Source organism: Acytostelium subglobosum (assembly GCF_000787575.1).
Source record: "Acytostelium subglobosum LB1 DNA, scaffold: scaffold16, whole genome shotgun sequence".
In the NCBI taxonomy this organism is placed as follows: domain Eukaryota; phylum Evosea; class Eumycetozoa; order Acytosteliales; family Acytosteliaceae; genus Acytostelium; species Acytostelium subglobosum.
Window position 1 is genome coordinate 338,239 of NW_012236517.1, and position 14,519 is coordinate 352,757.

General features: G+C 45.7%; 4 protein-coding genes across 4 annotated transcripts; 2 read left to right on the plus strand and 2 right to left on the minus strand.

Moving 5' to 3' along the window:
- Positions 1-67: 67 nt before the first annotated feature.
- On the minus strand, positions 68-2,336 carry SAMD00019534_078530 (hypothetical protein; the record flags this gene model as incomplete). The annotated part of the gene is made up of 2 exons (XM_012896893.1): positions 68-2,049; positions 2,189-2,336. Coding segments are annotated over 2 exons (2,130 nt in total), but the record flags the coding sequence as incomplete, so codon positions are not given.
- A 2,208-nt stretch (positions 2,337-4,544) lies between these two features.
- Positions 4,545-7,524, plus strand: SAMD00019534_078540 (hypothetical protein; the record flags this gene model as incomplete). Its single annotated transcript, XM_012896894.1, has 4 exons — positions 4,545-4,827; positions 4,947-5,843; positions 5,926-6,504; positions 6,596-7,524. 4 exons carry the CDS (start codon positions 4,545-4,547, stop codon positions 7,522-7,524), a joined length of 2,688 nt encoding a protein of 895 aa, XP_012752348.1.
- An 89-nt stretch (positions 7,525-7,613) lies between these two features.
- Positions 7,614-9,308, minus strand: SAMD00019534_078550 (hypothetical protein; the record flags this gene model as incomplete). Its single annotated transcript, XM_012896895.1, has 2 exons — positions 7,614-8,800; positions 8,882-9,308. 2 exons carry the CDS (start codon positions 9,306-9,308, stop codon positions 7,614-7,616), a joined length of 1,614 nt encoding a protein of 537 aa, XP_012752349.1.
- A 2,162-nt stretch (positions 9,309-11,470) lies between these two features.
- SAMD00019534_078560 (hypothetical protein) lies at positions 11,471-13,011 on the plus strand (the record flags this gene model as incomplete). Its single annotated transcript, XM_012896896.1, has 4 exons — positions 11,471-11,776; positions 11,846-12,167; positions 12,244-12,311; positions 12,439-13,011. 4 exons carry the CDS (start codon positions 11,471-11,473, stop codon positions 13,009-13,011), a joined length of 1,269 nt encoding a protein of 422 aa, XP_012752350.1.
- Positions 13,012-14,519: the final 1,508 nt, after the last annotated feature.

Sequence of the window (14,519 nt, forward strand, 5' to 3'; positions counted from 1 at the left end):
ATAATGACATTGAATGGGAGGTGTTGTGATTGGATTATGAACTCGCAACAGGAAGATGACTAGTTTAAGCAGATACAGTGAAGCTGCTCGAGGTACCAGAGTATGGCTCGAGCTTGTCAGAGAACATCGATGGCTTGGCATAACCTTGGTGAGTGAGTCTGTAGGTGCCTGGCTGTGCCCATGACTCGATGGTCCACTCGATGGTGATGAGCGACTGCGAGCCGATTGTGTCGTGCATTCTCCACTTGAACTTGGTCTCCCAGTCTCCATCGACGAGGACAGTCTGCCATTGGCCGCTGGAGGTCTCAATGTCGACGGTGAGGAAAGTGCTCTCAATCATGTAGTTGTTTCTTGGGTTGGCACCGTAGAAGGTGGCAGCGACGGTCTGGCCGATGGTGTAAGCGGGCTGGACGTCCTCGTAGATCTTTCCAAAGTGTCCATCGGGGGCTTCGTCAAAGACAACGGGTGGCAAGAAGAAGAAGGTGTGACCGGTCATGTTTCTTGGGAAGGGACCTGGCTCGACCTGCTGGTTGTTGACGATGGCGGTGGCCAGCTTGGCAAACTCCTGCTGGTAGGCACCGAGGGTGTGTGGTCCAAAGATGGTGGAGGCAGCCTCGTAACGCTGGACCTCGTACTCCTCGTAGGTGGCAATGTATCCAGAGTAGGTGTTGGACAGACCGGCAACGAGAACGATTGGGTTCTCCATGCCACCGGCGGCCATGATCTCGTAGATGGTGTTGCGCAGACGACGACCAGACATGGTGGTGAACTCACCTGGGACGGCGCACAGAACGATCTGGCCGATGGTGATGATCTGGATTGGGATAATGTCTGGGGTCCATGGCAATGGCTTGGTCAGACCAACGTCGATCAAGATTGGCTTGGGGGCCTGGCACTTCTTCTGCTCCTCAGTTGGGGCAGCAATGAACTTGGAAATGAAGTTCCAGAAGATGTTGCCGTTGGTGTTGTTATCTCCTTGGGTGAAGTCAAAGGCACCTGGACCATCGGTGGTACCGGCGGCGAACGAGTAACCCATGGCAGCACGACAGGTGGTGGCTGGCTCGCTGGTTGGGGTGAATGGTGGGTTGACGGTGATGTTGGTCATGGTCAACCAGGTGTGACGGTAGTTGACTGGGCCTCCAATTGGGATGGAAGCGTTGTTGAACATCTCGAGAGCCTTCTCAAACTGGTTGGTACCGATGATCTGGGTGGACTCGAACATGTCGCCGTCCTTACCGGGTCCAATACCCTTGCATCCCTCGTTCTTTCCGTTGCAGGTAGAGTCGGCGGCCTCACATGGGCTTCCGTCTGGGCAGAAGGCACCCTTGGTGTTTGGCGAGACATCTCCCTCGTTGGACTGGCCGAAAGCGGCGATGAATGGACCGGTACCTGGCAAGGAGCTGTTGCCGTTGGCGTACTTCTCCCAGATGTATGAGGCGTAACCCTTGTTGTCACCACTGATCAGATGGTTGGTGTTGTTCATCGAAGTGCAGTGAACGGCGAAGAAGGTAAGGGCGGCAATTGGGTTGCCCTGGGTGTCCTCCATTCTGAGCACGGTGATGTTCTTGTCGACGTCGTGGTTGTACAAGGCACGCTCCTCAGCTGGGTTGTTAAGGTAGGCGGTTGGCGAACGGTTGATGTTGGAGTCCTGGAGCTTGCTCTGCTCAGCCAAAATCTTGCCTGGCTGCACGCTGTTGTGTGCCCTGATGATGGCCTGGGTGATGCCGCTGCAGATTGACTCAAAGTGGTCCTTGTAGAAACCGAGGGTGGTGATGCCGTACAGGGCGTACATAGAGTAACCGCCTGGGCCTGAATGGGTGTGAGTGCCAGACAGCAACACGTTTTCGTGGCTGTAGACGCCCTCGCCAAAGTGCTCCTCAAGCATCTGAACAACCTTAATCTTGACAGCCTGGAAGATCATACATGAGTCAGTGCTGACGTAAGCGGCACGGTTGCCGTTGGTATCGACAAAGACGAAAGCACGGGCTCTCAGACGGAAGTGGAGTCCCTCAGTGACCTGGCCTGGCATGGCGTAACCCATCATACCAGCTAAGATTGATTGAAAGAGAGTTGGTAATCATGTTAGACTAAATTCGTCAATCTTTGCAAACATCATCATTCAAGTTTGCGTCGTCTTTGTCGCGTAGACATCGTCGTCGTCGTCGTTGTCGTTGGGGGGGTGACTTACTCTCGGCGGCTGGACCGGTGATATCATAGATACCGGTACCAATCTGGTAGGTGGTTGGATCGAGCTTGACATTAGTGTCAATTTGGATCTTGACAGCTGTTGCGATGACGACCATCAGAGTGGTCATCAGCAATATATTCCTCATCATTATTTGTTTGGTTTTCGTCTAACAACCTGTTACTTTGCTAAACTATACTCAAATGAATGATTAATAGTTGTTTGTTAAGATTAGTTAGTTAGTTAGTTAATTAACTAAATAGTTTTATCAAACAGATAGATAAGTAATAATATATTATTTGTTGTGTGTTGTAGTTGTTGTTGAAGTTGGTTGATGTTTTTGATGTTGATGTGATGTTGATGGTATGTTGACGTGATGTGATAGATGGGACAGGAAGTGACAAGTACAAATGAGACTGTAACAAGGTTTAATTAAGAGTGGAGTTGAAAGGTGAAAGACATTAAAATTGCAATAAATTGAATCAAATTGTAAGTGTGTTGTGTGTGAAAGAGAATGAATGATTGAGAGATCAGATGTGGGGGTACGTGTGTGTGTGATTGATTGATTGGCGCAGCAAGCAAGACTAAAGTAGGATGGATGTCAGGGGTTAAGGGTGACTGAACGAAGGGTTCGAGCATTGAATGACTCCGATTGGGACGGGGTGATCCATTTGAGGTATAACATAAGTTAGAGTGTTGTGTGTGAATGAGTGAATGAGTGTAGTAGTAACATCAATCACACACACAATCACACGATCACAACCTTATATATTTGTTTCGATTTGGTGATGGAATAGTTGAAGGAAGTTGATAAACACAAATAATAATAATAATAAATGATAATATATACCTTGTATATGTATGATTGAATGATGGATGGGATGAGATTGAATTGCAATTGAAATGAAATAGGGAAGGGTCAAGGGACAAGGTCAAGTCCAGTCCTCAGTACAGTTCAAGGTCCAATTCAATTCAATTCAACTCCACTCTCCTGTATTCAATTTAATCTTGTAGAGGATAAAATATATTATAATTATTATGTTGTTGAACAAACCAAAGGTTGGATGGCAAGTGCCGATGTACCGAAATTGATGTTATTGTGATCCTCTCTTTCACTTTCTCACTCACTAACTCCTTCTTTCTCTCTTTAGAGTGGTATCCTTTGTAATGTAGAAAGATATTTCCTCCATTGAGTGTGCTACTTCTCCATTGAAACGGGACCCGAGAGTCCCAATACGCCCCAATACAAGTGTTTTTGTGTTTTTTGCATACTCTGGGGGCTGGCTTTGGAAGGCCCGACAGGTCCTCTTCTGGCACTCATCAGAATGAAAAATCTACAGACCAATGGTGGTCTTCTTTGGAACAGTCAGTGGACTACTCAAATGGACGATCGTCCTCCGTCCAACGACATGGTTGAGGGGGCAAAGCCCACCCTGCTGGACATGAAGATGAGGTCACTTTCGCCTTTTACAGCGCATCATGGTGACATGTTGACAGTCGCCTGCGCTTCACCACAAAACGCATCGGTGGTGGCATTCACCTGCTCCGTTCGTTCATTCAAAAGAATCTTGGGTTTATACGAAGATTCATGCACATTGCTGTTGAGAGTTGTAGACCGATTCATTCAATCCTCGCTAGATTTATCATATCTTTCATACCCAATGTTGGTGGATAAGGGTTGTACACAATACGGGGGCATAACAACCTACCGCCGATCATGTTGTTTATCATATTGCCCACAATCATTCATATCAATACTTAGGTATTATCTTTATCATGTATTGTATGTTTAGATGAAGCCCCAACACATGTATAAACGTAATAGAACAGTGAATATGATTCCGATGTGACAACCAATCAAGGCGTTACCATGATACCAGAATCAAAAACAGTTGCCGACGTGGACTGGTATCACTTGGATAACCAGAACGACCACCAATGAAGGATAGGTTAAGTTGGTATCAAGAGTTTGTTTAGGGCCAGACAAGTATATTGGCATGAACTAGGGAGTTCATTATTCATTGGTGATCAAATCATCCCATGGCATGACATGGTTGAAGTCAACAAGGTGATAATGTCTTGGACATGTGTCCAAAGTCTTGGAAAGCAATATATATATATTTATATGTCCAAATAGACATTGTCCTTTCATAAAGTTGTTTGTGGTTGGGCACCATTTTTGATTGATCAAGTTGCCGCCAAATTTCAAAAACAACGGTCATCTGATGGTCAATCACAATGAAAGGTTGTAAATGTAATTGATCAAGACATACATACATATACATACATATATATTAATACATACATACATACTATTTATATAAAAGATAAGGAAAGGGATGTGTGTTGCCAACAAAGAATGTCCATAACATCAATCAACAAGAATAGCAACAACAACAATAGCAGCAATCAGAGCAACATTTTTGTGGCGGTCAGGGTGCGCCCTGAGACCGAGGCTGAGATCGCTGGCAACAGTGGCAGGACAGTGGTGCGTGTCATGGACAACAATGTCATCACACTGGACACTGTCTCGCCACCATCAGCACTCAATCGACGACCAGATCGCGAGCAACGCTTCATCTTTGATCGCGTGTTCGATCAGTTCGCCACACAGAAAGAGGTCTATGAGAACACGACTCGAGGTAAGCTTGGTCCAAGGTGTCGTGGCCTGCACTCAATCATTCAATCACTAACTCACTCATTCCACCGATCACTGGAACTATTCCATTCAATCACACTCATCTCTCAATCAATCAAACAGATGTGATCACATCAATCATGAATGGATACAATGCGACAGTGTTTGCTTATGGCGCCACGGGTGCAGGCAAGACTCATACGATGATTGGCAATGAGCGAAGTGGACCGGGAGTAATGGTATTGACAATGCGCGACCTTTTTGAAGCATTGGACAAACAGGCGAGTGGCACCAAGAAGTACAAGATATCAATGTCGTACATGGAGATATACAACGAGACCATCCACGACCTGTTCGTGCCCGAGAGCAAGTCGCTGGGACTGCGCGAGGACGCCAAGGGCCAGGTGGTTGTGGCCGACCTTACCGAGCGCTTCCCGACCTCGGCCGACGAGGTGTTCAAGTGGCTCGAGATGGGCAACGCCAACCGCAAGCAGTCGCCCACCATGGTCAATCAGCAATCGTCTCGCTCGCACGCCATTCTGCAGGTGTACATCCGCCACCAGGAGAGCCTGGCCAACGGCGGCGGCGTCAACTGCGGCAAGCTGTCACTGATCGATCTGGCGGGCAGCGAGCGCGCCGCACGCACCCTGAACCGCGGCGTGCGTCTGGTCGAGGGTGCCAACATCAACAAGTCGTTGCTGTCACTTGGCAACTGCATCAACGCGCTGTGCGGTCGTCCCGGAGCCTACGTTCCATACCGTGACTCCAAGTTGACGCGACTGCTCAAGGACAGTCTGGGCGGCAACTGCAAGACAGTGATGATCGCCAACATCAGTCCCAACTCGACCTCGTACGAGGAGTCGCACAACACACTACTCTACGCCAATCGAGCCAAAGAGATCAAGACTCGCGTCGAGAAGAATGTGCTCAATGTCAACACGCACCTCAGCCAATACACCGAGATCATCAAAGAGCTGCGCGAGGAGGTCCGCGGACTAAAGCAAAGGTTGGCTGATGCAAGTAAGTACCATATTACCCACTTGATCGCGGCTGGATCATCTCACTCACTAACTCAATCACTCAATCATTCAATCAATTGAAGGTAACAATGGTACTATAGCGGACAAAGACGATGATGAAGTCAGCGAGGATGGCGACACAGGACAACTCAACATCATTGTTGACGAGATCAACACCAATCTACAAGAGACACTGAGACTAAAGAAGGCTCAGAGCTTGTACGAAGATCAGACAGAGGGCTGCAAAGCCGCCATGGAGCGTAGTAGAGCAATCATCCACGCGTACATGGAAGACGAGTCCAAGGCAGAGATGGTCAGGGAGCTACGAGAGGAGTACCAGAGCAACAGACAGGAGTTGCAGACGCTCGAGGCCAAAAAGGGCGAGATCGAAATGGATCTCAACAGCAAGGATACATGGCGTAAGAAGCTACAACTGGAGCTGCCCTCCAATGTCAAGTCACAAAAGGATCAGAACTATCTCATACAGCAAGCACGAGCTGCTGGACTCGAGCTTGACCGCTGGGACATCAGTGACAAGTTCATCAAGCAGAACAAGTACCAGAACGAGCGACTTGCTGAGCTGACCCTACTGGACCAGCAACATCGTGGCAGTATCGAGACCATCTACCAATGTCTAACACAAAGCTGGAAGATCATCAATGGTAAGTCTGTGTGCGTGGGCGGGTGTGGAATGATTCCATAGCATATATGGAAACTAACTCAATCACTCGATCACTCAATCAATCAATCAAGGTTGTCTTCCAGCGGCAGAGATCCCAGTGGAGTTTGTGAATGAGTTCTTGGTCTGCTCTGAGCTTTGGAAAGAGTCGCATCAGAGCCCCAGTACCAAACCAAAGAAGACAACAACGATCAAGTTGCCACATGAGAGCATGGGTACAGAGTCTAACAAGATGGGTCCAAAGTCAATACTCAAAAAGACAATGCCAGTCACACCAGGAGGCTCTACCACCTCCACATCTACCACTACTACAACCACGACAACTACCAATAGCAACAGCAAGAAGCGTGTGTTGGAGCAGGATGATGGAGCCAGCCTGGTGGTCATGACGCCAAGGTCCAAGAAGTTGGCCACTACATCATCGGCAATGAAGCCTGGCAGTCGCACGATCATGGAGGCTATTGTCAATCCTACTTCCGATGCTGGCATGGGCAATGGAGCAGCAGGCCTGTCCAACGGCAGTGTCCTCCTAAAGCCCATCAGGGTTAAGACTACAACTACCTCATCATCATCATCATCGTCATCTTCGTCATCATTATTAGCATCAACCAATCAACCTGTACAGTCAAAGCCACTAAGAGTAATCAATCCCAATGGTATCAACAACAATAGCAACAATAACCCATCAGCCACAGCAACATCAACAGCAACAACAGCCACAACAGTCGCTCCTAACCAACCAAAGAGTTTGTTCAAATCGGCTACAACTCTGTCGACCATCAAGCGTGTCAAGGTGCAGCCCTCGATGGATGATGGCGAGGAGAAGGAGAACAGTCCAAAGCCACCACCCTTATCATCATCAACGATCGCTAATGGCAAGTCCACTGGCACGGCCGCCATCAAGCGTGCCGCTCCGCCAACTACATCCTCCTCCTCCTCCACCGTTGTCAAGAAAATTAGCCCTACATTGGCGACCTCTAAGAAGGTCAGTCGGTCGAGCTAATAAAGGTCCACATCCTAGGGAAGTGGACACTTCTATATATATATTACATTGATTGATTGATTGATTGTTTTGTGTTATATTGTCTACATCTATATAAGGACTGCAAGTAGCAGCAGTATGGTTGTGCCCACTATCATGTGATTGAAGTTGGCATGGATTGAGATGGAGGATGAAGGCTCGACTTGTACCTTCTGCATGGCGCCGCCACATTCGGCAAATCCTTGGGGACAGACCAGGGTAAGACCATTGATTGAGACGGTGGCGCCTGGCGAGCTACACAGTACCCACTGTCCACCAATGTTCACCTCGACATTGGTGCCCTTGCAACGCTGCTGCCAACAGGCAATGTTGTCAGAACCACCCTTGGTGTACTCGAAGCATCTGCTATCAGTGCCAAAGAACTCAAACACTGAGCTGTCGCCCTTCTTGCTGTTGGCCTGGTCGACACAGTAGTAGTTGGAGTTGACGTTATCAAAGATGATGTTGTAGGGACAAAAGTCAGAGATCTGATCGAAGCCACCCTCATTGCTCGCGTTGAAGTGCTGGTAGGGAGTGGGCAGCGACTGGGAGTAGGTCTGCACACTGCACATGCCCTTGCCCATACGGGTTGGCGTGCAGCCCGGACGCTCGTCGCCCAGACAGAAGTAGCCCTGGTAGTTCCATGTGTCGATGCTGCACTGGTTCAGCCAGTCGCAGCCCAGGTTTTTGCCCCAGATGAATGTGTCGGCGTTGCTCTTGTTGATTTGGTACCAGCCAGTGTCCTGCAGGAGAGACAGAGTCAGGTTGGAGACTGGCGCAATAGGGTTGACAAATCCGATCATCAGCTCCTCGCCCGCTGTTCTCTTCTCCCAATGACTGTTGGCCGTTCCCGAGCCACCATAGTCTTCCAACTCGGCGTATTCGGCCGCGGCACACTTGTAGTGGCTCTGGACGAACGACACGACGTTGGGAGTGGTGACAGCGTACTTTTGGTATGAGTAGCTGCGGCCCAGTGGCGTGCGGCCTGTTCTAGTGACGGCCATTGCTGCACCATTTGCGTAGGTGTCGCCGGTCGATTGATCAATGTAAGAGTCAAACAGACTGGATGTGAAGCCCAGTGCATGGATCATCTCGTGCAGGCCAACCATGACGTACTCCTTGAATGACAAAGGATTGGCAGAGTTGAGCAATTGATTATAGAATCTTGGATTGAAGTTGATGACGCCAGCCAATGGTCTTGAGAATGTGCTTGGAGTAACATAGTTCAAATTACAAGGCAATGCATATGCAACAGTTGCTATGTATGATTGATTGATTGGAGTGATTGATCGAGTGAGTAAGTGGACGAATGTGATGATTGATCATGATTGTTACTTACAAGTTGGAACAGCCACTGGCCTAACAGTGACCCAGATGAGTGTATCTATGTTTGAAATGCCTGGACTGATGTAGGATTGAGGAATGTTGATACCGTAGATGCATTGGCCTTTGGCAGCCTGTGCATATTTGGCGGACAATTGAAGTACATCGGGGGATGCAGTGGTGGGCATGATGATCAGATTCTCAATGACGGACTCGATGGTGGCCACAACAGTCTTGGCGATGAACTTGTTCAGGTCGGCCGTCAGCAGATCGTCCTGTGTGCATGTGTATACACAGTTGATCGATGGATTCTGATTGCCGGCTGGACATGGTTGTGTCACTGTTGTAGTGCCTGGTACGAATGAGCTGTTACCAACCACCACAGTCTGGCCAACTGTGCGACAAGAGTACGGATCATTGTCCAAGAATGTAGTATTGAACATTATACGTATTGGATGAGGTGTTGGTGCTTCCAACGCACTCAGTCGTCCAAGTTTGAGGGGAGTGGGCATTGTCTCCTCTGCCTGTGTCTCTTCATAGTTGTTCGCATGTACAGATGTCTGAGGTCGATGTTTACTGATGAGATGAGTGTGATGTTGTTCGACCAGGTGATCATGGATACAATTGTAACCTTTGGCCGGTGTGTATACATCTGTATACTTTGCACTATCAAACTCTTTGTTCAATATAGCTGTCTTTAAAGTATTAAAATGTTCATTTGCTATTCTATCTATTAGCTTATTAACATTATCATGTGAATCCACAACACCATCATTCAACAACAATAATATTACTACTATAATTATATATATCTTCATCTTAATATATATGTATATATAAATATACAAAGTGTATAATAATATATAAACAACAATAATAAAGTTAAGATTGAACTCTCGATGTCCCCTCTGGCACTCACTCAATACCATGCATTCATCATTCATTCAATTCAAACAACAAACAAACAATAAACAAACACATGAACGACATGTTCGTGCTGACCAACACAAACAAATAAAACAAAGAAGAGGGAAGTTGTTGACAGATCGACCGTGTCATTCGTGTGAACTTGTCGACTGGTTTGTTTTTTCATACAAACAGACAACAACACCCCCAAACTAAACTAACCCAGGCAGGCAGTCATCAGTCATACTGTCATCAACTTCTACCACTCCCTCATTCTCACACACTAACACCACACCACAACCATCAATCTTCAAGCGAATCAAACAAACAAACAGGCAGGCATACACAAGACTTGGTGTTCAATGTCATTTGAGACAACAAACCATGGTGCCAGCAAGGCTTACAATTGATTGATTAAGAAGAATTAGGACTTCAATAGGTCCCTTTAGTTCAAATGATGGCCCACATAAACATCAACAACAACAATACTTACAATTGGAACATGATCCAGACCATGGGTTAAGCCAGCTGGTCCACCAAAAGATGGACGAATGAATAATGAATAGGTGTACATTCCTAAAGACTTGACTATTTGCATAACAAGGTTTTAAGGCCAAGATAACTTCGGCTAAAGTCATTTCATTCATGATTATGTGTACAAATAAATACAATACTTTAGTTCATTGATTGATCAGTGAAACACACTTCACTCAACACCTGATCAAAGAATGGTCCACACAACCCCAACCGGTGTTAATTTATTTGATTGATCAGACACTCACACACACATACACACGAATGGTACCACCAATCTTCAGCTTGGAATTTGGATTGGAATCGGGCACTTATTGGGCTCCTTTATCTTTGACTTGCCAAGATGATACTAGTTGTGTTGAGTTGGATGGAGCATACACACTACACCCTTCAAGCTTTCAAAAGGCTTTCCACATCACAAGAAAGCATTGACCAACCTCCTTAGCCACTTTTGCTGAAGTGCCCTCATCTACATCACTATCATTCAATCTATCAATGATCTAGTTAGTCAGTGTCATTCTTCCAAAAGTACATTACTTACTAAACTTGTATATATACTCGATCCACAAATGAGAGGCCAAAGGATATCGATCATGTCAGCAGCAATTATGATTATAATGATGTTGGTCGTGGCCATGTTCCCAAACTCAATGGCTTTGGACTTGGGAGGAACATGTCAACTCATTGACCCGATGTCGCCATGTGTTGGAGTACTCTCTCTAGATGACATGGTATACGTCAACAGCACAGACAGTCTAGACTCGATGAATGACAGAGTGATCAAACAACTTGCGCAACTAGACAACACGGGATCGATTCAATCATCCAACTGTACATTATACGCCAAAGTCTTAATATGCATTGACGTATGATTCCATATTCAATAATCGATCAATCAAACGACAGGTGACTTACCCCACCCAATGGAACTATTCCTTAGACCTTCCAAATATGTAACACATATAGATTATCTAATAATCAATCGATTGCGTTACCATCAAGACCATGTAGACCAATGTGCGATAACTCAAATTCAGCATGTGGATCGAACAACAAGGTAGATTGTCTGGCAACTGATCAAAATGATGGACTGGAACAATATCCAATCAATTCAACAACATATCACGTGACATCAACCAATGATAATATTGATGTACAATGTATTATGTATAGTTATCAATATGGACTATGTCCCGAACCATTGATATTTGTCACCGATCAGATGTCCAAGTCAACATATTACTACATGGTTGTCACTAAATGTGCCCTGCCATGTCCACACAGTTTCTGGCCAGATAAGAAGATGAATGATCTCTATATCATGCAGACGGTATTCAATTCATTCAGCCTTGTCTCGGCCATACTCCTGATCATACTCTTTGGACTCCTTCCCAAGGAGATCACAGCCAAGATGGAGATCATATTCTCCTTTGCCATCTGCTCAATCTTCCTCTCACTCTCATACTTTATGGTAAGTCAATCATCCAACCTCATACTTAAGGCCCATCATACTTAAGCTTATGTTCATCACTCATTCTAGGCCAACTCCCAAGATAAATACTGTGGCGAGAACCAAGGTTGGATGGTGGAGAAGGATGCATTGTGTGGAGTGAATGGTGCATTCTTCCAGTTTGGAACATTGGGTATCATATTCTGGTGGACATATATGTGTTATGATTTCTACATGTCAATCAGGAATGTAAAGAAACCATGGCCATTCGTGTATCATCGTGTCCTAATATGGTTCGCGGCCATCTTCTTTTGCGTACTCCCCTTGGCTGCCAACCAGATTATAGCATCACCCAAATCGACTGGATGTTGGATGCATAAGAGTTCAACATGGCAACTTGCTTGTTTCCATAGTAAGTCAATCATCGACATCATCTTCGCCAACATCTTTGTACATTTATCACTGACACTATGTATCCAACTCATTAGTTCCATCATGGATATGCTTAATATTCATTATATACTCAACTATATACTCTATTTATAAGGTCTATACTGTAAGTATATCAATAGGAGATATGTCACGTGATCGATTCATCTGATCACGTGATCATATTAGGTGTCACGTGACTTTAAACAAAATTTACCAACATCATCTTTCAACTTCCAACTCCAACCAAACAGATATACAAGATCACAGAGTCAACAAAGGTGTTGTACTACAATGTGAAACAGGTACTCATTATGTGTATAGTGCTATTCAACTTTGTATTTGTAGTCCTGTACACATTCGTATCAATTGGAAAGAACAACATATATAACAAGACACTGCATGGTTGGGTACACTGTCTGGCGATCGATGGTGAGGACAGTTGCGAGCTGGACATGCCGGACTTTATCATTCGATTCCTCGTCGCCATTGCAATCACCGACAATGGATTATTGGGCTTCCTTGCCTATGGCCTCGAGGCTAACAACCTCAAGGTGATCAGGCGATCGACTGTCTACATCTTCTTGGCGACGGCCATTCGAAACTCACCTCTGACTATATCAAGCAGTAGCAGTAGTACAACAGACTCGAACAAACAGATGCTCAACAACAACAATAGTGATGGCATAGTTGACAACAAGTTTGGTGTACACACACCAAGCAACAGCGCGGGCAGTCTCGAGATTGCTCTTGAGGATCAATCTACACAAGGCAACAGCGAAACAACAGAGTCCAACACCAACAGCCATGCTCAACCACACAGTTAATGACCATGATGATGTTACATGAACATGCAGCATTGATTGGTTGATCGTTTCGTTTGATTGTGTGGGTGGACCACGCGAAAGTTACCCCATCAGGGCATCCCTGCACACACGCCCCATCACCTTCGCACCGCAGTGCGGCGAAGATCAAACAATGACGAGCGAATGAATACAACAACATTGCCAATGATGGTATAATCAACCAATCACGTGATTGGATCTCCCAACAAATATCTGTTTCATTAGTTGATCAGAATGTAGAGTGCAGTGTGCTTGCTGCTTGTGCGAAAAAGAGTTGTTGGGCCTTATTCAAACTCGATGTTTTTAGCTCCTTGTTGGCCCCCTCTTTATGGGTAAGTGTAGACCTCGGGGAAGGCCATCTGTTATATTTATTATTAATATTTTTTGTTTTTTCCTGTATAAATTTCGAAATTTCAGTCCCCAACCTCTCCACAGTTCACTTGTTTTTTTTTTTTTTTTTTTTTTTTATTCATATTTTACTCGGCCATTGGGATCAATGTTAATAAAAGTAGCAGATTGTGAAGTCTCTCTTCCATAACCCATTCTCTCTCCTTACTGACGGACCTGACAATAAGTGCCGTCGAATCTTGTTCTTGGTACAGCTTRTGTGTTCATATCCACGCCTGGAATGACTTAGGTTGCCCTAAGTTACACCKCATAAGGTTTGAATGGTTGTCTTCAATGGATTCAGACTGGACTGTTGTTGCAGGTGAATCCAGTCTCATTGGTGGGCCATGTCTTTGTCTGCTGCKGCAGGTGTTCACCTCTCCTCTCCCATCTATGACCAGCGGGTGCCCGATCTGCTCCCTACTGGATTTGTTTGAATATAGTTGAGTGTGATGTCGTCAGTACTGTGAGAACTCCTTCTCCCAGTCGATTGAGTGTTTGATTCTCTCGATGATTATTGACCGGTTGTATTCCATTGTTTTGTTGGTGATCTCGTTGAGTGTTGAGCTTGTTCGTTGTTTGGATAAGCTGAATCCTTCTGTGAGCATTGTCCTGAGTCCCTTGGGATCAGACCAACCATAATTAGAAGGGGATTGTAAATGCGTTTGAAGTTGTTGATCGGTGGTGATTTGAAGCTGTCGAATAGCCATGATGTGTTTCTCCAGGCTGGATTGTTGAGTCCAGCATTGTTCGCTGCTTCCTTGTAWATGTTACAAATTGCTAGTTGATGTTGACTTGAGTCTATGCAGTGGAGCATGGTGTGTTCCACGGTGTCCAGTTGGTCCTCACAGTGAAGGCAGTAGGGAGTGCTGACCTTTGGATGATTGATGAGATGTAGTGTTCTTCTCCATGGTCCATTGTCGATGATCATGTCTCGTTGGAGACGTCTGAGGTTCCTTGGCATGCTTGCTGTTGTTTTACGWGATGATTCTCTGTCGTATGAGTATCCAATAAGTGATCCTTGTATCTTGAGTGATCTCCATTGGTTGAACAGTGTCTGATTGTTCATTGGCAATGTGTTTGCCGATTGATGGGATGATGTT